Source organism: Carettochelys insculpta, chromosome 21 (genome assembly GCF_033958435.1).
Source record: "Carettochelys insculpta isolate YL-2023 chromosome 21, ASM3395843v1, whole genome shotgun sequence".
In the NCBI taxonomy this organism is placed as follows: Eukaryota; Metazoa; Chordata; order Testudines; family Carettochelyidae; genus Carettochelys; species Carettochelys insculpta.
In genome coordinates, this window is record NC_134157.1 from 12,836,541 (window position 1) to 12,864,334 (window position 27,794).

Genomic DNA, 27,794 nt, shown 5'->3' on the forward strand with positions numbered 1-27,794 from the left:
TTGTAATCTATCATCTGATCTGGGATTCTCCCCTACAGAGGTAAAACACAGCTGCTTTCCCATCTATTAGAGCCATCTAGTGAACACATCTTTGTGGCCAGGATTCATGAGATGGTGGTACGAATCACAGGAGATATGGTCATTCCCTTCGAGAGTAGTTCTGGGCCCTGCAGCCGATATACACAATTGATCTGCCCCACAAGAGATGGATGAGACAATGGGCAACATGCTAGGAAACTGCATATGTGTATTTTGGAGGTTTCTTTGAAACCCATTGATCTGGGGGAGATGCACATAACTCTCAAATATTTACCTAGGCTTTTGGGCTTCTTCAGTGCAGAAGCAGCACTGGGCAGAGACCCTGCCCCCGAATCTAGCGAACAACGGGGCTTGCCAACTTCCCACGTGCCCCAGCAGGTCTGTGACAGCAAAGGGTGGTCTGGGTGGTTTCTGACCGGTGCAGCCTGCAGCTCCATAACCATAAACAATTCTGCTGCTGCCTGTCAGTGACTGGAAGGAAAAGACCCTCCTGGGACAGCTTTGGCCTCCTTTTTGGTCCAGGCTTTCACTGCTCTTTTTAAACAGACACTTTCCCCCAGCAAAACTGGCAGCCTGTGTAAACGTGTCAGCGTTTCAGTTTTTTCACAATTAATGAGGTGAAACATCCTCGGAAACATTCGGCTGCAACGTTCCTAGAGCGGCCCTGACCTGCCCCACACTCCCCCCGACTTTACATATTTCATGCTCTCCACTTGCGCTGGGGAAGTTTCCATAGGATTCAGCAATTCTTCAGCCTCTCCCCTTCCACACACACTTCGCTTGGCTCCAGCCTGAGCCGGGGCTGTTCCACAATGAGCTCGTGCATTGCTCTTTGTTTGAAAACTTACCGCAGAGTGGAAAAAGCCAGAGCGGCAAGCGGGCTGGTGACTGATTCGGGAGCCACTATGAACAGCCAATGCTTCTCCCTACTAGATGTTGACTCTTAGTGCCAACTGTACACCTATTGGGGTGATCATCCCCCCCATTCCCTGTGATGACAGGGTGGGGTGATGGTGGGGAGCAACCCATTGCCTGCCGCTAAAGAGCTCCAGAGCCAGCCTCTGTGGCTTGGCAATGCTGAACAGCTCTGTGCACATGTGTTCCTGGCAGGATGCAATCAGCCAGATTATTCCACGTCTGATTTATGCAAACAGCACAGTAATCGCTGCGAGCAAAGCCCTCCCCTTAATCCTCAAATGCATTTCTGGAGACAGAGAAGCCCGTGAGGGTCGGGGCTGATTGGGGTTTGGCAGGCGGCAAGGAGAGAGGATAAGCAATCATTCGATAGCTAAATTTGTTTTTTTCCTGCTCTGCTCTAAAACCAGACCACTGCAAAAGGAAGAGTTGTGTTTGTATGCATGCGTGCACAATTCCTGCACTTGCATGAGGATTCCATTGGCTGAGGCTACAGTTCACTCTCCACTTCTTATAATGCCCAGAAGAGCGCTCACTAACAGGGCTCATCTATACTGGAGCAGAGGTAGACATATCCGTACTAGCTACAGTCAAGCTAGTGTAGCCCTGGCTGCATGGGCAGCGGGATGGGCTGGCTGCTGCAAGTACAGTCCCATCTGAACCCCTCACCATGTACTACTGGCAGTTAGTCCATCTGGCTACCCACCAGCTGTGGCTACAAAGCTCTTTTTGCCCTATTAGCTCACTCAGTGCTGGCAAAGCACCTCTGCCCAAACTGTAGCTCCATCAGCATTTCCAGTGTAGACTGACTTTCTGTGTGAGCAGAGAGATAGGAGCAGAGAATATCCCTTTCAGTGGCAGACGGCTTCTGGGAACACAGGAAGATTCAGCATTGCCGTGGGGCTGGGAGAGCTACCTTGCTCGTGGGGATGTCTTTGGTTGGTGGGAGGAGGTTACCTGTTAGGGACAGGCTCAATGGAGCACCTATAGAACTGCACCTGCAGCCCTGGCACATTTACAAAAAAAAGTAACCGTATGCCAGAGATGCAGCCAAATGGGCAACTGCTACCAGCACAGCTCAAGGGTTGGCACAACTGCCAAAGTCCTGCATTGCACAAGGCTGCATTAAAGCTGGTTCTCCCTTGTGCAAGGGATGATAGAGTTTAGTGTTGGGCCATAATGAGGACTCAGGACAGGGTGAGCAGCAGGTTCTTGCTTTTGGAGATAACCCACTGGAGCTCGTTTCTCAGTCACCCAATGGGTTCGGGCTGAACCATTCCCTTCCTTTTCTGGGTGGGGAGATACTTACCTACAGGAGGATAGTGCTTCTGATGAAACAAAAAGGCACGGACTATAAGAAGTTATTTAAGAGGTGCCTATCCAGCTTTGGAGTGGCCAGTCAGGGACACAGTCCTGCATCACTGACATGAATAGGAACATTACATTGGCAGCAGTGGGCACAAAACTAAGCCTTAAATGCCCAGGACAGCTTGCTTGGGCAAAATGCAAACTCAAGGGTCTACTGTAGTAAAGGATACTATATATAATACATTAATACAACACAAGTTGGTAGATACTGACATGGATACCCTCCTTCTCAGGGATGTCCTCTTTTTTGAAAGTTCAAATGTAATAATATTATTTAAAACCCCCAGCCAAAACAAAAAGTGGCAGTTGGATTCCATAGACAAAGTCATTTTATGCTTTCTCTTAAGGTAGGCAGTGTGACCTAATGGCTAAAGCACTGCCCTGGGACCCACGAGACGTGTTCTAGTCCCAGCCCTACTTCTGACCAGCTGTATGATGCTGAGAATGTAGACCTGCCTTGTCTGTCTAGATCTGTGGCGTCCATCACGCTAGCCACTAGCCACATGTGGCTATTAGGCCGGTGGAGTGTGGCTAGTGAGTTTGAGCAGTACATATATTTTCAGAATAATATCGGAGAGGTAGCCGTGTTAGTCTGTATGTTCAAAAACAACAAGAAGTCCTGTGGCACCTTATAGACTAACAGATATTTTGGAGCATAAGCTTTCGTGAGCAAAGACCCGCTTCATCAGATGCATCACTCATGCATCTGATGAACCAGGTCTTTGCCCATGAAAGCTTATACTCCAAAATATCTGTTAGTCTATAAGGTGCCACAGGACTTCTTGTTGTTTTTGAACATACATACTAACACGGCTACCTCTCCGATATTGTTGTTTTCAGAATAATGTGGCTAGTTCGCTATAGTGGCTAAAGCTTCAGAACTGGTTGGATACCACAGCTCTAGACTGTAAGATCTACAGGCAAGGGCTGTCTCGTACTGCATGCAAGGGGGCCTTGGGCATCACAGCTGGCCCTCTAAGTCAGTGGTTTTCATCTGGTGTGCCATAACACACTGGTGCACCATGAGAACTGTCCAGATGAGCTATGAAATGTTGTCAATTTCCCCTCATTGCGGCTTTGCAAAGAACCACCATGGGGTGGAAATTAACAGCCCCTGGCACCAGCTGGGGCTCAAACAGCAAGGCTGCCTGAGTCCCAGCTGGCACGGGGTGTGTCATTTTCCTCTCACCGTGGTTCTTTGCAGAACCCCCGTGAGGAGAAATGCTGACTTCGCAGGGGCCCGTTCGCACAGAGAGGAAGCTGAAATGCTTCTTCCCAGCCCAAAGGGGTTGGCAGGGAGCCCATGTCCCCGCCCTGCTGTGGCAAGTTGGGGGGAAAGGTAGGAGCCTTTTGGAGGTGGGACGTGTTTTAAATGCCGCATACCGGCTCCAACAGACTGGCAGGGAGGGGAGCCTGCTCTCTGGAGCTACTTCCCTTACTCGCGGAGGGGTGGGAATCAAGTAACCACTGAAATTTTCAGCCATTACTCAGTTACTCAACATCCCATTTGATCTCTGTTTAGCTTGTTGTACGCACTACTGTGTTGCAAGCCTCTCTAGTGAGACTGTAATGGTAGTATTCAAAAGAGCACCACACCATGGCTGTGGCTACCCTAGCACCCACCTTTCAAAGGAGGGGGGGTGCTAGGGTAGCCACAGCCCCTGTGTTTAAAATTAAACACAGCAGGTTTCAAGTTGAACAAGTGCTTAAGTACCGTCCAGAACAGGAATACTTTCCTGAATCAAAATCTGAAATGGGGGGTGATAATATTTAAGAAATGTGTGGCTTCCTAGTGGTTAGAGCTGGTGACTTGGCCTCAGAACTCCAGATTCTGATCCCAGCTGATTTCAAATGTGACTTGCAACAGATCACCTTACCCCTCTGTGTTCAGTTCCCCCATTTACCTCCCTCCTGGGGTGGAATTATGATGAATTAACATCTGTAAAATGCCTTGAGCTCCTCAGATGAAAGGCACTGGCAAAAAAGCAAATTATTATGGTTCAAGGGAGAGAAAGGACACAGAAAAATAACCCTGTAGCCCTGGGATCATTTGTGCCACAGATTAACCCAAAGGGAAACATTTGAAATAGATTGCATGATTTAAGGAACAACTTAAACAATTGCACATGAAATCTATGTGGGCGTCTTTGCTGTAGCTCCTTTGGTTTTCCCTAGAGTATATAATGGCAGTCCACATGTGTACTGAGAGAGACCATGGGAGAAGTGAAAGATATTGTTTTTCTAAAGGATTTCTTGGCTGTAAAAGCTCTCCACCGCCCTGCAGCTTCCCTGATTAGGGCCCAGTGTTAATTTGTTAAATCCACATCGAGTGCCCAGAGAACCGGTTGTTTATTTTTGCTGATTCAGCCGGCTGAGATCAAATCCGGGTTTTATTTGTTAAGGATAAATGTTAATTAATAAAAGATATTTATTTGGTTAGAGCCAGCCGCAGTCTTGGGGTCATATATGCCATGACCATTATTTCAAACAAAACAAACCCAAAATGTCTCTCAACAGTTTGAAAAAGGCAGAAACTGAGAGGGCTGAATTTATTTGTCTTAGGAAGAATTTACAGTTAATTCCCTCCAGGCTATTTAAACCTTAAATTATACTGAATAAAGGGGGGAAAAAATGGCTGGGATGGGAGGGGGTGAAGTGGGTGGAAAGAGAGGTGGGGAGTGGAAAGCGATTGTAAAGAAGATTTGATCTTTTGGCTGAGTGAAAAAAACAGAGCTTAAAAGGTCTTTGGCAAACTGTTCTCAAATAAACGGAATGTGTGAAACAACTTAACGGCAGAAGACTGCTCTGCTTGGGGTTTTTACGTAGCAACACAATCGGGTGGGACAAAACTTTAGCTTTTAGAGATGTGCTTCTGAAACTCCCCCTCCATCCCAACCAGCTGTGATATGCATGAGGAGGAGTGTGCTGTATTAATCGCCAAATCACGAGGGTTCAAGGGCTGACGCAGATGTGTAGCGAATGGGCTGCACGTGGCGGGGAAGGGGATGTGTGGTTAAAGGACTCAAAGAACATATGACCAGAAGGGACCACTCAACCTTCTAAGGCTTTGTCTAGATGGCTGAGTTTAAAGCACAGCCGTGGCGGCACTTTAACACAGTGGTTGCAGCCAGTGTTCCCTGTAAGCTGAGCGCTTGGGCAGCCACCCAGGAGAAATCCAGGTGCTGTCCACCGAGTTGCAGAATGCTCACAGCCAGCAGCATTTACTTCTATTGGTGGTGCACATCCATGCATGTCTTGGTGCACATAATAAAATTTATTCCACCCACAGATGGAAAAAGTAGAGGAAACCCTGGTCACAGCACCAGCTCTGGGACAGAGCTCTCACAGTGCTGGTGGCAAACCACCTCTCGGAGGGGAGTAGCTAACTGCACTACAGTCTATTTACATTGCTGTTTTACCATGTGGTACCTTGCTAGGACAATAACTTTTTCACACTCCTGAGCATGAAAGTTACACTGCAGTGAAGTGGCAATGCAGACAAGCCCCACACCTGACCTGCATCTCACAGGCTGCCAGCACCACCCCACACCTTCACGACCAGAGGAACGGAGATAGAATCATAGAACACCAGAACTGGAAGGGACCTCAAGAGGTCATAGAGTCCAGTCCCCTGGCCTCACAGCAGGGCCAAGCATTGTCTAGACCATCCCCGATAGACGTCTATCTAACCTGCTCTTAGATGGCGATTCTACATCCTCCCTAGGTAATTTATTCCAGTGTTTGACCACACTGACAGGAAGTTTTTCCTAATGTCCAACCTAAACCTCCCTGGCTGCAGGTTAAGACCATTGCTCCTTGCCCTATCCTCAGAGGCCAAGGAGAACAATTTTTCAACCTCCTCCTCATAACCCTGTTTTAGGTACTCGAAAACTGCTATCAAGTCTCCTCCTAAATAAGCTCAGTTCTTTCAGTCTTCCCTCATAGCTCATGTTCTCTAGCCCGTTAATCATTCTTGTTGCTCTTCTCTGGACCTTCTCCAATTTCTTCACATCTTTCTTGAAATGCAGAGCCCAGAACTGGACACAATACTCCAACAGAGGCCTTATAAATACAGATGGAGATAGGAACGGCTGGAGGTCTGCCAGCACCTGCCAGTCTTTCTCACACTGCTTGCACTCCTGCTGTGACCCAGGCCTCCCTCCATTCAATCTTCTTTTAACCTACCCCCCCAGCCCACAGCTATGGAAACATTCTGCAGGAGTTACTTCTGCCCAGCTACTGACAACTGTAGCACCCCACCCCACCCCACCTGGGGTTCCCCAAACCTGCCTACCTCAGGGGCTGCCATGGAGCTAACCTGAGCAAGCTATGGAGATTAGAACCCCTCCATGCAGCGCCTTGCCCGAGCAGAGGATTAGGTCTCAAGTATACACAGCTGACCTAGTTTTTCAGAGGTCCAGCCCTTGTCATTCAGGTAGTTTAGCTAGTTCCTGAGCCACACGTCCAAACATGCTGATGGGGAGGACAAGGGGAGCAACTACTCTGGGGCCCAGTGATTCAAAAGGGTGCAGGTCTCAGGCAGGTGCCAGAGCGCTCGCAGCGTTAACGGTAGCTTGCAGCGGTGGCCAGAGCACTAGCATGGCGTGCTCCGGGTGGCTGCAAGGGCTCGTTAGGGTGGGGGCTGTGGTGCTGTCCTTGGCTGCCCCAGCCCTGCCCCTTCCACCAGAGGCCCTGCCCCTTCTGGCAGTGCAGACCCGAGCCCCTCCCCTGCAACTCGCCCCGAGGCCCAGCAAGTCAGTCAGCCCCATTGCCTCCTGCCTCAGGGCACTTTTGGCCACCAGGCTGTGTTGGCACAGCCCTGTTGCTAAACGTCAGTTGACAACACACTTCTACCCCCAACAAGCAGGTTTCGCTCTGTGGGCCGAAGACCTTCCTGAGGACAACCAGCGCTGCCACGTGGCCTTGCCGTGGCAAAACGTTGTGGCTCACGGGGTGGGGGAGGGTTAAGCACTTGCGATGGACACAGCTGTAGGTTCACCTCAAAGCAAGAGCTCAGGGAGGCAGAGTTTCCGCTCGGAAGGTGCAGAAAAGCCCACAAGGTCATAAATCCCACTGCAAAAATCTCCCTTTTCCACGTAGCCAGATGCCTAGAGGAATGGCGCACCTGTCTGAATGAAAGGGAATTGTCACCTCTCCCAGGGCCCCTCTCTGCAGCAACAGGGAAATTCAGTGTCAATAAGGCACGTTTAGAAATCAAGATATTCCACCGCTTGAACTCCAACATGTAAACAGGTGTGAGTTTAATGTAAATCTAAACAAACAACTAAATAAATTTGGATTGGCAATATCGTGGCTGCACGGAGTTCATTAATCTCTCACAAACAGAGAATAGATCATAAATCAAATGTGAACCCTTGGTGGAAATGTAGGGAAAATTCCCTTTCTTGTGGTAGATGGCACAACTTTCTACTACAGTAGCCTAGGAGTTGTTCAAGGCTGACCTGTCAGAATCCCTCACTGTATATATTTAACCCAGATTTGATATAATGCCTGGTTTCCTAGATTTCAATTCAGCAAATAATTATTAGAGAAAACTCCTGGGTAGCTAGCACAGCTGAGAGGTGCAAACTCAGCAGAGCCACCTTGGGTGGCTTAGAAAATGAACACCACAACACCTCCATAGCAGTGTTCCCTCTAATTTTTTTCCATCCATGAGTGGAATAAATATTATGCACACCTGAGCATGTGCAAATGCGCACCACCAATAGAAACACATGCTGCCAGCTGTGGGTGCCTGTGGGCATCCCACCAATCAGATGTGCGACACCTGAATCTCTCCTGGGAGGCCACCCAAGCAGTTAGCTTACAGGGAACTCTGGTCCATTGGGTCTGATCCAGGAGCCTCAGTGACTCCAAACAGGCATGTTACCTGGGTAAGGAATGCAGGATCAGGCCTACATTTTGACAGAGTATTTTTCAACAGGCTACAGGTGTGAACCTGCTCTCATGAAAACTAAATGGCAAAACTTGCCGGGACGTCAGTGAGACAAGAATGGGATCATGTTACATGACTGACGGAGTAGCCTGATAGAACTGCACTACTACGTAAAGAATGGTGAGGGAAGGGACAAAGGCAGAAGCAGCAAAGGAGAATAATCAGGCTATCGGATAGAATTATGAGTGTTCATTTGAGAAGAAGCTAAGAGCTGCGAATTACAAAGGAGCCTGAGAGAATTAAGTTCCAGGATAAAACGTTCTGAAGCATCTGACATCTCCATTGTCTATTGTAGCGGGAGTAGGCACCAGCGTGTGACCGTTAGGCTACCTAGCATGCATAAAAAGCATGAGGTTGAGCCCCCATCCCACCCAGCTAAAGGCACAAAAATGAAACATTGAATGACATTCATTTTTAATGGTAATTTCAGCTTAATAAGGTATGTGTAGATGTGGCAGCACAGGCCTCAGTACACTAACAACCAGAGCACAAGCCCATTGGGGAGCCTGGGCTGCTTACTCATACTGAAGCCTGATTTACCACGTCTATGCTGCTGCTACTCTCTGTGCTTGCCAGATTAGCTTTAGCGTGGGTTTGTCTGCCCTGGCTAGTGTTGCACCTCTTGCGGTGCAGATGTACTGAAGAGCCTTAGGGCTTGTGGGGTTTTTATGGAAAAAACATTTTTTTCTGAAAAAAAACCCAAAAAAACCAAAACCCATAGAGCATTCATACTGCCATGGACAGAAAAAAAGATGAGGGCTTTTCCTTCGAAATAATACCTCCAGCTCTGCAATTGACTTTGGTCAACTCCCCCCCTCCATTTCAAGGTGGAAAACAAATGAGTGTGAACAAAGCACAGCTGTTATTGGCTTTATTAGCTACCAGGGAGGGTTCCCAACATGCCCGGGGTAAGTAGTCACTCGAGCCAGCTCTGTGATCTGTGCTGCTTTTTTTCCCCAGGTGAGCTCTTAGTTCCAGCTGGGGCCCTTTAAATGTGAACATTCCATTTCACAATGCTGTGGCTGTATGAATTTGATTTTTTGACTTTACATATTTCAGCCTTGGGATGTCAGAAAAAGCTTTGTCCAAAAAAAGCCCATATAGTACAGACACAGCCTTAGAAGCCTGACTGAGGCACTTGGGAAATTAAGTTCAGTTGGCATTGGACTGAAACTGGGGCTCCTCAGTGTCTAAGTCACTTGGGGAAATGGGATTTAGGCCCCTAATTCACTTGGGCAATTTTGATGGTTTTATCCATTTTTCTCTAACAAGCTTGAAGATCCCATCTCACTTCCTTTAGGATATTTTCTATTTGGATGAGATTTATCAAAAGTCCTTGAGTGTCTCAGGAGCATAAATTCCACTGACAGTCCATGTCCATTGGGCACTTTTGGAAATGTCAACATGTCAAATGTCAAATGGCTGTATTTCATAGCACTGAAAGGGACATCAAGAGGTCACTGAGTTCAGTCCCCTGCACTCACGGCAGGATCTAACACCATCCCTCAAAGACTCCTCCCACCCCCCCAAAAAAAAGAGCTAACCTGCCCCAGACTTTGAAATGCCCCCTTGAGGATTGAACTCACAGCCCTGAGTTTATGAGGCCAATGCTCTAACCACTGAGATTTCCTGCCTCTCTCACTAACCCCCCACCCCCAGCAATGAGTGGGATAGATTTAGGTCTACACAGACAACAAGGTGCTAGTTTGGACACCTGCGACATACACATCGACTGCTTACAAAACAGCAGCTTAATTCCATGTCTCATATGTTCCATTTAAGGCAGATTCTTCCCTCTGTATGTGGTTTTCATCTCTGTTAGCGAGCAGTCTCTCTGTTTTTATCCATGCAATTTCATCTTTCATTATTCAGTAACGTTATCCCTCCGCCGCCTCTCTATTTTTTCCCCTCACAGGAAATTGTAATCAGCAGAAAATAAATACGCCATAATAAAAAGTGACCACAAGAAGTACGAACATTCACAAATCCCCTCTGTCCTCCAGGCTGGACAATCCGCACAGTATTTCCAAATGAGCTGCTCAGTAACCAACAAATGATAAACACAAATGTGAAAAATTCTCTCCAGAACTCCAACCCCATTCCAGTCCCAAAATGAAGCCTGCAGAGTTCTTCAAGAGCGGAAAAATACATTGCTGAGCTATTTCTGTCTTTCCATAATTAACAAGTCTTATTCTTGGAACAATGTCAGGATGGGAAACACGTTCTAATTCCTTGGTGAAAATCACAGAGAAGCCAGTTAAGTAACTTTTTCTCCTGCATATGCAATGCTCCAAAGCTAATGGGTTATCTTATGGGACAGTGGTTTTTGGTGTGAAAAATGTAATGGCGGGATTGCAGGTCATAGCTATGGATTTCATGGTGGGCTTTGTGACAGCAGTCAAAAATGGGATGTGTGGTTAAGCCCCATATCCCATCCGGCTAAAGGCATAAAAATGGAACATTTAATGACATTCATTTTTAATGTCGATTTTAGCTTAATAAGGTATCTTTTTATAGAATGGGCACTCACTCCCAACCTTGCACGCCATAAACCTGTCAGACACATGCCATCAGAGAGCAGTGCGGCATTTATCTGGTCCTACAGTTCTGGAGTATGGGCAGAGCTCCAGAGTATGGAGCTAATTGAGAAAAGATGTTGATTCATTATGGTGCAGGAGAGCCCTGTCTCCAGGCTAATTAGAGGAATCAGACAGGTACATTTGGACCATGAGAGGCCTCATGTGCAATCAACAGATGGGAATTTTTTTTTTAAAGTTGGGGGTGGGGGGAATCACATAATGGAGAATTCATCTGGCAGCGAAAGGACCTTGATAGAGTTGAAGAACAATGATTGCCTTTGAGCTGTACTGAGATGCAGCTATCTTTCAGGGGAAGGTTTGATTAGGTGAGGAAAGGCTTTCACCAGCTAACAATAGCTTTTAAGAGTTTGCCTGGAATGTGCTGCGTGGTTTTTGTGGCTCAGGAGAAGATCTCATTTGTACGCGGTTTGGTTTAGGGACGCCTTTAAACAAGCCAAGGAAGTGGAACATAAAAACTGAACCTGTGCACTTTACAGCTCCTTAAAGGCCCAGACACAAAACGGTTCCAAACACAGAAGGGGGCCATCATCCATATCGGAATCTTGCCACTTGGACCCACCTCAGATGCCAGTCCTGCATGGAAATCACTTTACACAATGGAGCTATGGCAGCGTCTGACCCTACCTCCATTGAATTCCAGAGATGGAAAAAGTACCCCCAAAAGTTACTTGAGTAAAAGTACAGCTGCACGGGGGGGGGTGTAATTAAGTCAAAGCCAGAATAACCATCTGGAAAACTACTTGAGTAAAAGTATCACACCTTGATTGTGCTCACATATGCATAAGTATCAATGGATGGCCACTTTTTACATCTGGATACTTGAGTACAATCAAGATGTGCGGCGGCTGTACTTTTACTCACGTAGCTTTCCAGGAAGACACTGTGACTTTGACTTTTCTGTTGAATTCTACGGGAGGTTGTGTGTTGCTTTTTGGTGGGCACAAGATCAGGAGCCCTGCTTGGCTAGAGGGGGGAAGGCAAACAAAGAGCGGGTGCTCTTGAGATCACATTCTCCACAGGCCGTTTTAAGAGTTAAATCTCTAGGTTCTGCTTCCTTATTCTTTCGGCAGAACAAACTGGGGGGGAGCAAAAGGAGTCCTGCAGGCAGAATTCAATAAAGATCAGACCGGCTGGGTTCTATAGAAACCACTGGAAAAACATAGTGGATTTAACAGAGAATGAGATCTTCCGTCTGTGCAGCCTATTCTGTAATTCATCCCTTAAACCTACAAGGTGGGTCCTAAGTACTACAGGCTAGTTACTGCTCTGTCAGGACTTGTGCAGGACTTTCAGGGATGGGTCCCACATTTGGGTCCGTATCGGTCCCAGGTTCTGGGACAGTGGTGACCTGCCCTACACTTTTTTAATCCCCGGGCTCATCCACTTGCTTAAGGAAAACAAAACCAAAAAAGGAGTTAAACTTAAAGGGGCAACTGAGTAAGACAGACTGGCAGCAGACTGGACGCTCTCCACAGAGCCAAGGGCTGGAGGGAATTCTCGGAATTTTCTTGCGACGCGCAGCGCCGTGGAGCCGAGACTGTGGTCTGCTGGGCGGGGCAGAGAGTGTCTCTCTCGCTTGGCTTTCGGACTCTGTTTGCATTTATTGCAGACTGAACCAAAAGGGGTCACCTTTCACAGCACCCTCCTGGGCCCCAGGCTAGAGCTTCCCAAGTGTGGACCCCCTCAGCTTCTAGCTGCCCCCAGGGTTCCTCTGTCCTACTGCAGCCCCTTCTGTTCAGGAGCCTAGTAGATCGTTCAACATAGGGGAAATCCTTGTGACTTCTTTCACCACTTTGGAGAGACTAGGCTGGAGGTTCCTTTGGGAGTTCTGCCTTGTGGAGCAGTGTGCGTGCACCTCAGACTAGACCCACCAGTAACAGGCATTATTCGATAAGGAGCAGTGAACAGGATTACAGTTCAGCAGCCTCTGCTCTGCTTGCAGTGAGGCAGTGCTGACACCCTGAAGTGGGGCAGGAAGTTCTCCCACCATGCCCCAAGTTTGTAGTCCACAACTTGTAGTTCCCAGGGCTGCTCCTGAAATACAGAGGTCCTTGGGCTGTACTGACGGTACATTTACACTACCTGGGCAATTCATATATCTCATAGAGCTGGAAGGGACCTGGAGAAGTCATCAGATCCAGTCCCCTGCCTTCTCAGCAGGACCAAGCACCCTCTCTGACTGATTTTTTTTTGTTTTTAAACTCTATTTACCCTAGATCCTAAACAGCCTCCTCAGAGATTTAACTCACAACCCTGCGCTTAAAAGGCAGTGCTCAAACCACTAAGCTGCCCATCCCCCCAAAGCTAGCTCTCAAGATTGACCTAGTCAGGGTTGATCTTCCGGTGTTCGAGTGTGCACACCTAGTGGGGATGTGCGAAATCAAACTATCAGCGGTCAACAGTCAACCCCTGCAGTCCTCATTCTCGTGAGGAGTAAGGGAGGTTGATGGCAGAGTTTCTCCCGTCGACCTCCCTCTGTGAGGATGGTCAAATAAGTCAACTGTAGATACCCAGTTGCTGTAGTTTGAATGGTGTATCTAGGATTGACCTTAAGGTCTAGTGTAGAGCCTGCCCTTAGATGAGTTGACAAAGGCAAAGAAAGGCTGAAACATGCCTGGAATGCAAAGCGGGGTATAACTCTCCCTCCATTCAGACAACTAAACCTCGGGCTCATGGTAGCTGAGGTCACCTTTCTATAGCCCATCAAGGGAGCTCACATCCAGTCATGGAGAGTGGGGTCTCAGTAGACAGCTTCCCTCTACTCTGGCTACATCTATACTACAGAGATCTTTCGAAAGACGCCCTTCCAGAAGATTTTTTCCAAAAGAACTTTTGGAAGAGTGCATCCACACACAAAAGAGTGGTCTGCTCTTCCAAAAGAGAGCATCCACACAACCCCCACTCTTTCGAAAGAATGGGCCAGGGGTCAAAAAATCAGGTGCCATGAGGTCTGCTCTTTCAACAGTAGGGCCCTGCCGAGTGTCTACCCACGTTTTCTTTCGAAAGGAGGCACTCCTCCTGAAACTTTCTCCGAAAATGACATGCTAATAAATGGCCCGAAACATGCTAATGAGGCACAGATGCAAATTCCCCACGCCTCAGTAGCATAAGGTCATGTGATTTGGAGTCTGGAAAATGCTCTTTTTGGGAAGAAGGGGCCCCTGGAAGGAGGACTTCCTTCTGGAAGACCCCCCGGGGTCCACGCTTCTACACGTTGTTTCGGAGTCCAGAAGAGCATCTTCCAGACTCCAAATCACGTGACCTTATGATAATGAGGCATGGGGACTTTGCATCTGCACCTCATTAGCATGTTTCGGGCCATTTATTAGCATGCCACTTTCGGAGAAACAGCCTCTCATATACAGACCTGCAGGGGCTAATCTCAGCTCTGTTACTGACTCACCCTGTGACCTTGGTCAACTCACCTTAGCTCTGTCCCACAGGGGTAATGCCTAGCTTTGAACTATATCTGGAGATGCTGTCATGCTACAGAATAACTGCAAGCATATCTCGACCACCCCACTCACTTGAGATTGTGGGTTTAAGTGGACAAAAGTGATGGACATCTGTATTGTCTTTAGAAGCCAAGTAAATCGGAATCAGATCACATTGCCACACTGGCTTGGACTCAAGCTGCTTCTACAGCCATGTTCTGTTACTGACAGCGGCCAGTACCACATATTTCCAAGAAAGGTGCAAGAAACTCAGTGACAGCAATGCAGAAAAGCACGCTAGTTTCCATCTAACTCTTAATAGTCTGAGTGTGGCTTATGTCCAGAAACATGAGGATTTATATTCACTCCAGAAGATGTGGTGCTCAGGCTGGTACCATCTCATGACAGTTTTGCAAAGCTGTCTTAGAGGCCTTTTAGCAAGCAGGTCTTCAGCATATCCAGAAAGGCAAGAATTCCTCACATAACTTTGACATATAGCAGAGAAATCCAGTACAATGCTGCTGTAAATCCATGGGATGTCATAAAACTATTAACATTTCAAAAATACTTTCCCGCCAGTAGGTACAAATTGAATCCAGCTGCTTTGCAAATGGAAAGAATAACTGAAGAATACTTCACGAAAAATTAAAAACAACAGCATGCTTTCCCCACCGGCTTCAGCAGGCAACCATGTCCTCCAGAACCAGCCTCCATCCGCCTGCCCTATCTCACGTCACCCTAGCAACAAAGAAAGACTGAAACTTACCCAAAGCCCAACTTGCAGCTGGTTCAGACCTGGATCTGGCCCCAACAGGCAAACAGAAGGACTAGTGACAGGCTTAAGGTTCAAATTTCATGAGCCACAAGGATAAAACCACATGAAATCCTGTGGCACCTTATAGACTAACAGATATATTGGAGCATAAGCTTTTGTGGGCAAAGACCCACTTCGTCAGATGCATTGGAGTGGAAATTCCAGAGACAGGTATAAATATACAGGCACATGAAAAAGGAGGGGTTCCTGTGATGGTGTCACTGGTGTAGATGTGTGGGCAGAGTTGGCACTGAAGTTTGTTGTACGGATTGGTTCCTGAGTTAGAATTATTGCGGTGTGGTGTATAATTGCTGGCGACACCATCACAGGACCTAACCACATCAACCACACCATCAGGGGCTCATTCACCTGCACATCTACTAATGTGATAGATGCCATCATGTACCAGCACTGCCCCTCTGCCATGTACATTGGCCAAAGTGGACAGGCGCCACATAAAAGAATAAATGGACACAAATCAGATATCAGGAAGGGAAACACACAAAAGCCTGCAGGAGAACACGTCAACCACCCTGGACACTCAGTAGCAGATTTAAAAGTACCCATCCTGCAACAAAAACACTTCAAAAACAGACTCCACAGAGAAACTGCAGAGCTACAATGTGTTTGCAAATTTGACACTCTCACTTTAGGATTGAAAAACACTGGAACTGGCTGGCCTACGAGAAAAGCAGTTTCTTCCCTCTTGAGCCACGTCTACACTAGCCCCTTCCTTTTGGAAGGGGCATGGTAATGAGCAAGGTTGGAAGATGCTAATGAGGCTCTTCCATGAATATGCAGCACCTCATTAGCATAATGGGAGCCATGGTGATTCGAAAGTGCCACTTTCAAATTGCATGTCGCCCATGTAGACGGGGGCCTTTCGAAAAGATCCCCCAGTCTTTGAAAGCCCCTTCTTCCTGAAACCAAATAGGTATAAGGGGCTTTTGAAGACTGGGGGGGTGCATTTTGAATGGCTCCCATTTACACAGGCGGTGTGCAATTCGAAAGCAGCACTTTCGAATCGTCACAGCCACCATTATGCTAATGAGGCACTGCATATTCATGGAAGGGCCTCATTAGCATCTTCTGACCTCACTCATTACCATGCCCCTTTCGAAAGGAAGGGGCTAGCGTAGATGTAGCCTTGATGCTCACACCTCCACATCAGCTGCTGGAAGTGGGCCACATCCTCCCGCTGAGCTCATTAACTCTGGCCTCCCTCTTGATTACTATTCCCCTTTTTTCCCCATGTGCCTGTATATTTATACCTGTCTCTGGAATTTCCACACCAATGTATCTGACGAAGCGGGTCTTTACCCACGAAAGCTTAGGCTCCAAAAGACCTGTTCGTCTGTAAGGTGCCACAGTACTTCTTGTTGTTTTTGAAGATACAGACTAACTTGGCTACCTCTCTGATCCTTTAAAAATCGTGTCCTTCTAATTACTATCCTGCACTTCCCCATACCAAATGCTGCTGTAGCTGCTGCTATCTCAGGAATGGCTGGCAGGGGAGCGGGAGCCATTTTTATAGTGAGACTGCTGAAAGCCATTGGGAAAAACTGTATATTTTCCTGCGACCAGGATGTCCCTCTGAAGAGTGCTACTCCATCCCCAGCACCACTACTTCCTGCACTTCTGGCAACTGGTGTTAGAGATTAAACACCTGCATTTGCAACTGTGGCCACTGAAGTTGGCTACCCAACTTGTGACATCCCAGGGCCTGATTTACTAAGGTTCTGAGCTCCCAGTGACTTCGACGGGACTCTCTGGCACCTCAGAAAATCAGGCCCCAGGCATCAGGTCTGGGGCTTCCAATATTTTAAGCATCTGAAATCAGTAGCTGTTTGGGGGAATCTTGTTTACATAGCACTCCGCATACATGAACTAGATAAATCCTTCCCCCTGGAGGTAATATGACTCCCACTGCACCTCTGAGAGAAACTGAGGCACGGAGTGGGGATGAGACATGTCCCATATGCCATGAGACAAGGTCAGTGACAGAGCTAAGATTGGAACCAGAGGTGAAAGTCAGCAGGGGCGCTCCGGTGCACAGCTCTGCCGAGAGCTGGCTGAGCTGCAGCAAAAGCCAGCAGGGAGCTGTGTAAGAGCTGGCAGGGACCTGGGTGGCAATAGGACAGTACCGGTAAGAAATTTTAAGTTACTTCCACCCATCTGAATAGTCCATATGACTCCGTGTAGGCTTAGATGGTTAGATTTGTATCGGTAAATATCGATTTCACTGTACGCACCCAAAACCCAGGAAAACGTTATCTCCATCAATGACCATCGAAATTTACAGACAAAGTAGGAAAAAGGCCACTTGAGATAAATGGACACAGTCAGATTTAAGGCTCCTTTCTGTGTGCATTTTTGACACATGATGTTGACAATTGGCGTTTTAGTGGCTATAAAGCTTTAACTTCTTAATGCTGGTCGTTTGCTGTCAAACAATGATTGTCTGACTCTTCCCCTCATCTGACCTCTCCCCTGTAATTTCACGGAACCGTGACCGTTTAATTGGATAACAATAGGAAAAAAAGCTTTAAAATAAATATTGATGTTAGCCATCGAAATTTTAAATGAACGGCGTTCTGCCATGCTTGGCTGTGGGGCTTGCAGGGAAGGGCCGTCTGCTGTGAATTACAGGCATCGGCACTTAGCAATATCACCTCCTAGACGCGGCAATGAAATCCTCTCGAAGAAGGGCCATTGGTGGTCACAGACCTTCTTCCCCCCTCTGAGGAAAGACAGGGCTCTGCCTTTGCTGTGCCCTCCCTACTCCGCACCCCTCGCCAGTGTGAGCGTCTGTCTAAGTGGCCCGGGATGCGTAACCAGGACTCGCTCATTGCGATTGTCTGCTTTGTGCTGCTCACAGGTGAGAGCCTGAGTCCCACCCGCAGTGCTGCCAAGAGGAAGAAGAAGCAGAGGAGAAACCGCACCACGTTCAACAGCAGCCAGCTGCAGGCTCTGGAGAGAGTCTTCGAGCGGACGCATTACCCTGATGCTTTTGTGAGAGAGGAGCTAGCGCGGAGGGTGAATCTCAGCGAGGCCAGAGTCCAGGTGAGCCGTGGTGTGGGAAGGAACAAAGCCTCTCGGCTAGGATGCTGGCTTCTCCCCTCCCTTGGCCAGCTTGAACACCGGCCTTCCTAGAGGGCAGCATGACTGTGACCTTGCTGCACCCTCCAGGGACATCACAGCTCACACTCACCCACTGTCTCAGGTTAGACTGTGCGGAGGCATCACAGCCAGACTGAGATCTGCAGAATTCACTTGGCTCCCTTCTCGATGTGATCAGCCTGCTGCTGTGCTGTGCCGTGCTGCGCAGCCTTCCCCTCTCCCTCCCACCTGCCTCGCCCGTGCCCCACGTCCCCTGTGACTCGGTTACCACTGCCTCCTCTCTTCCCGCCAGGTGTGGTTCCAGAACCGAAGGGCCAAGTTCCGCCGCAACGAGCGGGCGATGCTGGCCAACAGGTCCGCATCACTCCTCAAATCCTATAGCCAAGAAGCAGCCATCGAGCAGCCTATGGCTCCCAGGCCAACTGCCTTGAGCCCCGAGTATCTCTCCTGGACCAGCACATCCCCATACAGGTACGTCCAGGCAGCCTTGCCATTACCCTTCCCATCAGTTCCCATCTGAGGGATCCCTGCTGCCTTGAGAGAGGTGCTGAGGAGCCAGCTGAGGCCAGCCCACCAAGCCTGGCACCCACCCAGAGGAAAGGCTGTGGTGGGTGAGTGGGTGGGTGGCTGATTAGGAAATGGCTCCTCTCTCAAGGGAGAGGATTAACAAGCCTGGGAAATGGAGAAGGCACAAAGGCTGCAGTGAAGCCCCAGGGAGTCCGTCCATTGGCTTTCATGGGTGTTGAAATGGGTCCCAAGGCCCTGGTAAGATGGAGAAGTTAGAACCAAGCAAACTACAGGCGTCCCCCGGCCACTGGGACAAACAGCCAGCCAGTGGGATGGAGGCAATGACATGCTGAGTTGAATGCGGTGTGGTTGTAGCGGTGTTGGTGCCTTGATCTGAGGTGGTGGAGGTAATCGCTGTGACGGGCTTTCATGCTTACCCAGAGCTCTTCTTCGGGTCTGGGAAAAGTGCTCCAAGGGTCCCAGCTAAAGGCTGAACAGATAGAATGTGTGCTAACTTCTTATTCCAAACCAGTGAGGCTGGCAGCCACCACGGACTGGGGGCAAGGTGTGGTGGGGCCTAGCTCCATGTCACGGGAGCGGCAGGAGTGTCAGGACCAAGGGCAGTCGGCCCTTAGCATCGCCCAGAGCACAGCTCTGGCCTCCCCCTACCTCCCTGAGAAGCCGAGCAGAGTGGTGGAGTGACATTCCCACAGCCTTTCAAAGGGACCTGGAGCTCCCAATTGCTGCTACTGATCCAGGCTCCTTTGAAACACTGGGTCCCTGTGCAGTTGCCCCCCTTTTCACGCCCCCTTCTCAGCAGGCCTGTGCTAAACTGAGGGACCATTCCAGGTGCAGCAGCCTGCTAGCACCACTGCAGTCATAGGACCAAAAGGGGGGAGGGTTAGTGCTTGTCTAGTTGCACTCTTATAGCTGTTCTTAGGTCATTTACTGCACTGGATGAGGTATACGATGCCACATGCTGTGAGAGGATGTGCAGGGCCCACAGATCAGGCCTAGTCCTTAAGGGAAGCCTGCACAGCCCGTCCAAAAGACGAGCCTGGGACAGAAATTTGTAATTTTGCAAGACGCTAAAAAGCCTGGTCTTAATAAAGACACTGGACGCTTGGCTTATTATAACCACCTGTGACCCAGTGACACCTTCCCTGCCTGCCGCCTTTTTGTCCTGCCGGTAGAGAGATGACTTCACTTCGAATGGCCCTGGGAATTCAGGCTAACGACTCAGGCTCAGCTATTCTGTCCACCTTGTGTTGAGCTGTGACGCTCACTGTGCCTTCCCCAGATCCCCAAAAGAGCTCTGTGTAGCCCCGATGCTTGTCTCTCACACCAACAGAAACTGATCCTGTAACAGATATTACCTCCCGCACCTTGTCGTCTTGTGTGGAGCGTAAAACCATTGCAAGAGTGAAACATGAGTGAGGACAGGTAATATTCTAAGTGTTGGAGGCACATGGAGCTTCCCATGGCTACAAGCACCTCAACAGAGCTTTTTAGCAGCTTGAGCACTGAAACACCCCAGAGGGTAAAAGTAGAGTCCTGAAAGCTCTACGCAAGAGGTTCTCTCAGTGGCTTAGGAGTCCTCTAGACTAAGGGCAGGCAAACGCTATGGCTCAAATTCCTCTCTGGGGTAACTCCAGCAATTCCACCAGGGATGAATTCGGCCTGTTTTACCTAACCCAGAACTCTCGTGAACATATATAATGGGTTGGAAATGAAAACTTATGTTCTGCTTTGGAGAGATGTCAATGTACAGAGCCAGAGAGACAGAGGGGGAGGGAAGAAGTTGTACTAACTAAATAATTATGAGAAGTCAGTGATGGTACAACAAAGTCTCTCCCACAGACTGAGATCAAGGGGTTCTTCTTTCCCTAATATACTGCATGGGCTTTGTTCCTGCTAGGGAAAATCCCCTTTTTCCCCTTGGAAGGGCCATTCCAGGGAAGAAGGAGATTGCCAAGTCACACACATCTCTTCAACCCTGTAACCAGAGAGAATCAGAAAAACCAGAGGTGGAAAAAGAGCCCCAAAAGTTACTTGAGTAAAAGTGCAGCTACTTTCACTTCTGGCGTGTCTGTGATGTGTGCTTTTACTCGGGTAGTTTTCCAGAGGGGCACTGGGGACATGTACTGAAGCAGCCCCCCACCCAGCAGCTCCTTTTACTCAAGTAACTTTTGGAGTACTTTTCCCACCTCTGATAAAAACTGCACTGGGATGTCCTTCCTGGAAAGGTTCTCTCTCTTCTGTACAGATTGTGGAGCTGAGAAATTGCAAGGTCTGGAGGGAAAAACCCAGCAGCCTAGTCTTGGGCTCTCCCCTAGATTCACAGCCTGTTTTGAAGGAAACCAAGCAGGCCTGTAGCACTGTAAAGACTAACAATTTTATTTATTAGATAATGAGCTTTTGTGGGTAAGACCCACTTCATCACAGTCTGATAAAGCTCACTGCCTAATAAATAAAATTGTTAGTCTTTACGATGCTACAGGCTTGCTTGGTGTTTTGTTTTGTTTGTTTCTGTGAAGCTACAGACTAACTCAGCTACCCCTCTGAGACTATTTACCCTGGTTTGAATTAAGTCAGCACAGGACACCTGCAGTAATGAACACCTCTCCCTGAGTGTTTTGAAGGCCTTGGATGACGAGCTTTGCAAAAAGCACCTATCATTTCAGTCTCTAACAGCCACAAGGGCAGAGACAGAGACAGAGACAGATGTTGTCTCCAGCACAGTCCTCATCTGACTTGTTTTAGTGTCTAATATGTGCTGCATTCTTGCTCCGTTGGCCCTGGAGTGGTGGACACTATTCTCCTCTTGTCATTGAGTGTGTGGCTGATGCTCAGCTAGTGGGCTTTCCTTGTACTGCAAGGCTCAGATCCAGATCTGGACTTCAGGACATATTCTTCTCTGCCTGACATGGTCCATTGCCAAACCTAGAACTCATACGCAGATGGGAGCAAAATTCGCCCATGACATTTTGAGTGTGTATGTAAGGGGTCTAGATCCAGGTCTCTGCCCTGGGCTCATCTCAGATTTATTCGGTTTAAAAGCTTCAGACAGGGACTTTAATCTAATTTGAAACTGATTTGCACAAACTGCCTGCCTCCACTGAGCAGCATATAAAAACCTCCAGAGCATGCTGTTGTTCATAGGGGATGTTTACTGCCAGCATCAGTCAATTGCTTCTGAGAAATTGGCAAGAGGAAACAACCTGAAATCAAACAAATCAATTTGTCTCCACATCAGGATTATTTCAAAATAAGATATCCTGGAAGAGATTTTCCAGAATAGCTTATTTCAAAATAAAGCTGCAACACCGAAAATGCATTTCAAAATAGCTGAGCACTATTTCGAAATAAAGCGTCTAGCCACAAGAGCCTATTTTGAAATAGGGCTGCTGGATGCCCTATGGCTTATTTCAAAAGCTTCTCTTCCCTGTCCTTATCCCTATTTCAAAATAAGCCATCCGCTATTTGGAAATTATTTCAAAATAGCATTTGCATTGTACAGACGCTCAGTTATTTCGAAATAGCAGCCGTTAGTCCAAAATAACTTTGCTGCATAGACGCATCCTTAGAGAGGTGCTATTCCACTGATGCATTTGCCTGGTTGTCTTACTGTTTTCCCGGAACCATGCCTGAGCCTTCCTCACTCTTCCTTTCCCTCGCTCCTCTCCCCACTGCAGCTCCGTGCCTTCCTACAGCTCGAGCGGCACCGCCACACCTGCCCAGGGGGTGAACATGGCAAACAGCATCGCCAGCTTACGCCTCAAAGCCAAAGAGTTCAGCCTGCATCAGAACCAGGTGCCCACTGTGAACTGACTGCACCTCCCCAGAAGCGGGACTCAATAAACCACATGCCTTCCTGGGCGGGAGAGCAGTTTCTCTATGACAAAAGGCCAGCTTGCTGCTCCTGTCCCTGTCTAAACCAAAACCCTCGTCACTCTCAACTAGTGCCGACTGCATCACCAGCATCCCTGTCTTCTCCTTGTCCCTTTCGAAAGCAGCACAAGTCGCTATCCCCTTTGGGGAACTGGGTTAATTGTAGCCACAGAGGCATGAACTTTGGGAGACAGTTGCTTTCCCCGCACACTCTATAATAACATATCCATATCTATACCCATACATGCGCATTTCAAGGATAAACGGGCTTGTGAAGTTAACACGAATATGCTGCCAAGCAGGAAAGAATATTAGATTACAGGACTGGACCGATATGGATATCTTGGCTACACAACCAAAGAGTAGCCTCCTACCCTAAGGACACTGGTCTGTGCTGGGAGGCTCATTAGATTATCTTATGTCATTATATAGGCCCTTTTTTTTTTTCTGTTGTCATTCAGCACGACTGTTCCGCAGTTGCGTATGTAGCCAACTCACAATATACAACAGCATGTCCACGGCTGACAAAGTTGCTCATATATTTTTAGGCCACCAGCCTACAATGCTTGAGAGAGAAAGACTTTTGCAAGCAGGACTGCGCTCTCTTCCCCCGCTGTATATATTCATTACTCTCACCACGCCCCGTGCTGGGCACACTTAGGAGAAGCACATACCAATGTAGGATATATGTTACCCATGTTTTTTTTAACCATTAACCAAAGGTGAAGATGATTTGAGACTCCAGGAGAACTCACCCCAAGCTCATGAGCATCTCAGCCAGCTGATGGGACTTTATGGGACTTTACAGCTTTCTAAACGCTGCTGTTTGCTCTGCACTTTGTGGTTAAGTCAATGAATTCACAGGCAAGTCTGAAGGGGCTCAGGTCATTGAACTGTCCTGGGGAGGAAAGGAAAAAAAACCAACCTGTGGGCTTTAGCTGAGTGCCTCGCTGTCAAAGCTTTACATAGAAGGCGAGGCCTGCTGCCTCCTCCGAAACACTGCTCCTCTGATGGAGCTGCAGCCTGAGGATGTGGTCGATGGCTTGGGCTCAAAAATTAAATGCCTTCTGCAGCAAGTGGTTGGTGTTCCTTGCCCCCCTTCCTCTTACCAACCTCATCCCTGCAGAATAGCCAAAATCATAAGCAGGGCTTTCAGGTACAATGTAAGACGTGAGCAAGCAGAACCTCACCTGGTGGCCTCAGGGGCCCTGCTCAGCCAGGGCCCGCTCTGAGCATGGTGTGGTGGTGGGGGAGGTGTAAGGAATGGAGTATGGAAGGGGGTTGACAGACAGCTTCCCTTTTGCATGCACAGTAGAAGTACAGCACAGGAGGTACGGGTGTCCCTTGGCACTACTACACCACTTAGCCTCACTCCTGCTCCCATGGGGTTCCTGGCCAGGGAGAAAGGTGCCATTTCCATGTGCCAGTCAAGCCCTGGGCTTTGTGTTGAGTTCATGCGCAGCAAATAGTGGCTGTGTGGTGCGTGCTGCTGTTTTTGTGATGTAGACAAGTATGTCCTGGCAGCTGGGCTGAAATGGCTCGGTTGTTTCATGCAGCAGCCGAAAACAGCTTTTGGTCTCAATGGGCTTGCTCTGGATTTGAGCTAGCAACTTACAATTGGCAGGTATCACAGCCCAGTGCCAGTCCCCCAGGCCATTAATGCTCCTTCTTTAAGGCCTTCGTTGTGCTGAGTATTTAGAAAGGAATAATGAAAGTAGTGGTGTCTTTGGGAACAAAGATGGCTACAAATGACTTGCTGTCTGATAGGTCTACGAGATGCACAGCAGTTTTGTGGTAGCCAGGACTATGGTGGCTGAGAGACCACATGTCCCATACTTTAACTTTAAAAGGCACAACCAGGGTTCCCTCTCAGTTTTTTCCACCTGTGAATGGAATAAACTTTGTTATGTGCAAAGACAAGTGCAGATGTACACCACCAAAAGACACTGCTCTCAGCTGGGCAGCACCTGAATCTCTCTTGGGTGGCCACACCCAAGTGCTCAGCTTACAGGGAACACTGGGCACAATCCCCACCCCACACAGTAGTCCCAGATGCTGGAAGGGCTCCAGGACAAAGGCACACGTGGTATTTCGGGTAGGATGGCATTGATCCTCCATGAAGATAACCTCATTCCTCCCTCTGCCCTGCCCACTTACTGCTTCCCTCAGGGGCAGCTTTGGGTCTTCGGCTGTAGCCTGATGCATTAGCAAGCAGCAGGAATAATGCTCAGAATCAGGACCATCAGCATGAAAAGAGACAAGTCTCTAGCACTTGAGCTAATGGAGAGGTCCCACGAGCGAGGGAGCAGCAGCAGGGTTTGCATCTGCTCTAGCTGTGGTAGGATCAAGTCCTGCTGAGCAGTTCTGACCTTCCGCCCACCAGAGGAAAGCAAAGTGCCAGGGACTGAGGTTTTGCTCACACCACCAACTGAACGACAAAACTGTTGTCGTTCACAGGTGCTTAAATCCCTTCCCAGAATGCAGAAGTTTTGCGGCGGCAAGCAGCAACATAAGCGGTGTGTTGCCAGGAGGTGTACCCTCCCCTCCTCTCAACAACGCAAACCCGGACGTATTTTGTCTGCAAAGGTGCTGACAGATGTTTACCCTGCCCGACTGTTAGCGATGCGGCTGTCGCTAAACGCGGTGTAGCAAAGCCAAAGGCTGAGTGACCCTTTGCTGCTGTTGTCAAGGTCTGGGGAGAGTCAGGCTTAGGTCGCACCAGCAGGGGAGAACCATTCCAGCCCGTGGGGTCTGGAGGGGCAGAACCTGCCAGACTTACCTTCCCACCGGCTTCCCCAGCAGGTGAAAGATGTTTCCAAAATGAAGGGAGCGACACCGTATGTGTGTTACACTTACCTGCGCTGGGGATGCACATCTTAAAGAAACCAGCACAACCAATGCCGAGACCATTGCCACAGCGATGGGGAAATAGCCCCCACTTATCTGAGCAGTGACTGTGCCCAAGACATTCCTAGCCCTGCTTGGGATGGAGTTGACTCCCAGTACAGGGGACAGCCCTCAAGCTGCTGCCTTGGCCACTCCAGGCACCACCCGCACGCCGATGAGCCTTAATTTCCAGCCATCAATTCACATTGCTCTGATGGCTGCGTGCAGCTGTCTCTAATACAGCAGCCCTGTGAAGTAGGGAAATGCTGTTAGCTTCATTTTAGTGATGGGAGCAGAGGTGCAGAGGTATGAGGGGGCTGGGGGTGGCTTTGGGTCTACCAGGGTAGTTAAAGCAATACCTTTTTTGTGCTTAGACGAGGCCTAAGGGACATGCCATGGTCTGTGGCACAGGATAGAAATGAATCATGGTCCTGTAAGTCTTCCGGCTGGCATTTCCACCCCTGCCCTGCCCTCTTCTGAAAAGCAATGCCAGGTTCTCCAAACCGACCAGTGTTTGGGGCCCTGAACGCTTGGAAAGCACAGCCCTTACTGCAAGTGATGGGCACCAGACGCTTTCCTCCTCAGCCCTTAGGAAAAATCTGTCTCCATGAGACCAAATACACTTTCCGATCAGGCACCACACTGATTACCTCCTCACGCTGCTATGACGGTGAGGGAGAGTACTTATTTTATAACTTAAAGGAAGCCTCTTGGCCAGCAAGCGTAACCCACACACCTAGGTGTGGTTCACCATCCCATGTAGTGGTACCTAGACCACTTCCCAGAGAAAGAATAAATGTCCTCTACAGCCTAAGCTAAGAGCTAGCTGGCCTTCACCTCAAGCTGTAGAGTTGCCTGCCCCAAAGTCCCAAGTTTGAGCCTGCCTGGGGGGGGGTAGTTACACAGGCACCCCCCAGCATCTTGTTTAATGCCTCATCTTGAAGACCAGCTAACGAGCGCACCTTTTCAAACGCTCAGCACGAGATCATCCCAGGCACACAGAGAACAGTTGCAAACCTTCATACAAAACTGGTGGTGAGAATTATCAAAGCTCAGCTGAGCCCCACTAGCATGACCCAATTGTGGAAGCACAAATGACCTTTACACAGGAGCTAGCTTAAATGCAGACAGACATACATGAGGCAGGAAAAAGACCATGGGCTTGAGAGAAATGATCTGGCTGTTCTGGTTCCAGTCAACACTGGGTGGCACTAGCACAGCTCTAAGCAACCCAGGATAACCACACAGGACTGAACCAATCTATTATCCCAATGAGGAGAACAATGTACCAGTGAATTCTCCATGTCCTGCATAGAGCACCCGTATCTGATGCAAAATAAAGATCCCCAAACACTGATGAAAGAAGCAGTGCACGAGGGAGATAACTTTCCAAAGCCAAGCCATGAAGCAACGGATTCACTGCAGATAGAATTCCCATGAGAAATCTTACTAGGGGATGGGCAGAACCAAGGGAAAATCCTTGTGCTTTTATTCCCATGGAAAACCCAGGGCTCTTTTCTGTTGTATAAGCCGAAACCACAGAGATATAAATGTCACTCCCTTTTTGAGAGCATGCATGAAAACAAACCGGTTTAATAGTTTGCAGATGCTGTTTCTCAAAACGTAAAAAGAAATAAATATTTCTTTGCACAATATATATTAGAAAACATTTGCTCTTAATTTTAGAGCTCCTTCACTTGCTCTGTTATCTCGGCAGCCCCCTCCCCGAGTGTCAGCTGATGTTAAAGCATTACAGAGACAAGATACAAATTGCCCCAGTGGAGTGATATCAGAAACTAGGGATCATCCTAATCTAACTTGCTCTCTGTCTTTTGTTTTTCTGTATGTTTCAATTACGTGTAACAGGATCTCTGATGGAGGGGAGATTGCTTGGTGGGATTTTTATTTTTTTGCATGTCTGTGTTAAGCTTTTGGGGGTTAGGTTTGTTTTCCTGGGGAGGGTGGTTGCTTGGGGGAGGGAATAACTTTTGTAAAAAACAACTCTTATGAAATAGCCGAGAAATAAATATTTTACTGAGTATTCAATGTCTAGCTGTATGAATAAGGATTCAGCCTTTCCAGCCTCTCCTCACCACCAACTCTGGAACAATGCCTGGCCCACGACAGAATTGGAGGTGCAGGGTGCAGTCTAATGGAAGTTGGTGGGGCAGGGGACTTTGGACTTCTCAGGCAGGGAAGAGTGCAGGTTGAAGCTCTCTAGTCCTGCACCCTTGGGACCTGATCAGAGCCGAACGAGAGAATTT

The 27,794-nt window shown here is 48.4% G+C and overlaps 1 protein-coding gene across 1 annotated transcript in view; it reads left to right on the forward strand.

Moving 5' to 3' along the window:
- PRRX2 (paired related homeobox 2) overlaps positions 1–27,794 on the forward strand; it is an 88,969-nt gene extending 61,175 nt beyond the window's left edge. The window contains exons 2-4 of the mRNA XM_075015712.1: positions 18,005–18,189; positions 18,539–18,717; positions 22,449–27,794. Coding sequence (XP_074871813.1) covers positions 18,005–18,189; positions 18,539–18,717; positions 22,449–22,584 — 500 coding nt within the window. The 3' untranslated portion in view covers positions 22,585–27,794. The remainder of the gene's footprint in view (positions 1–18,004; positions 18,190–18,538; positions 18,718–22,448) is intronic.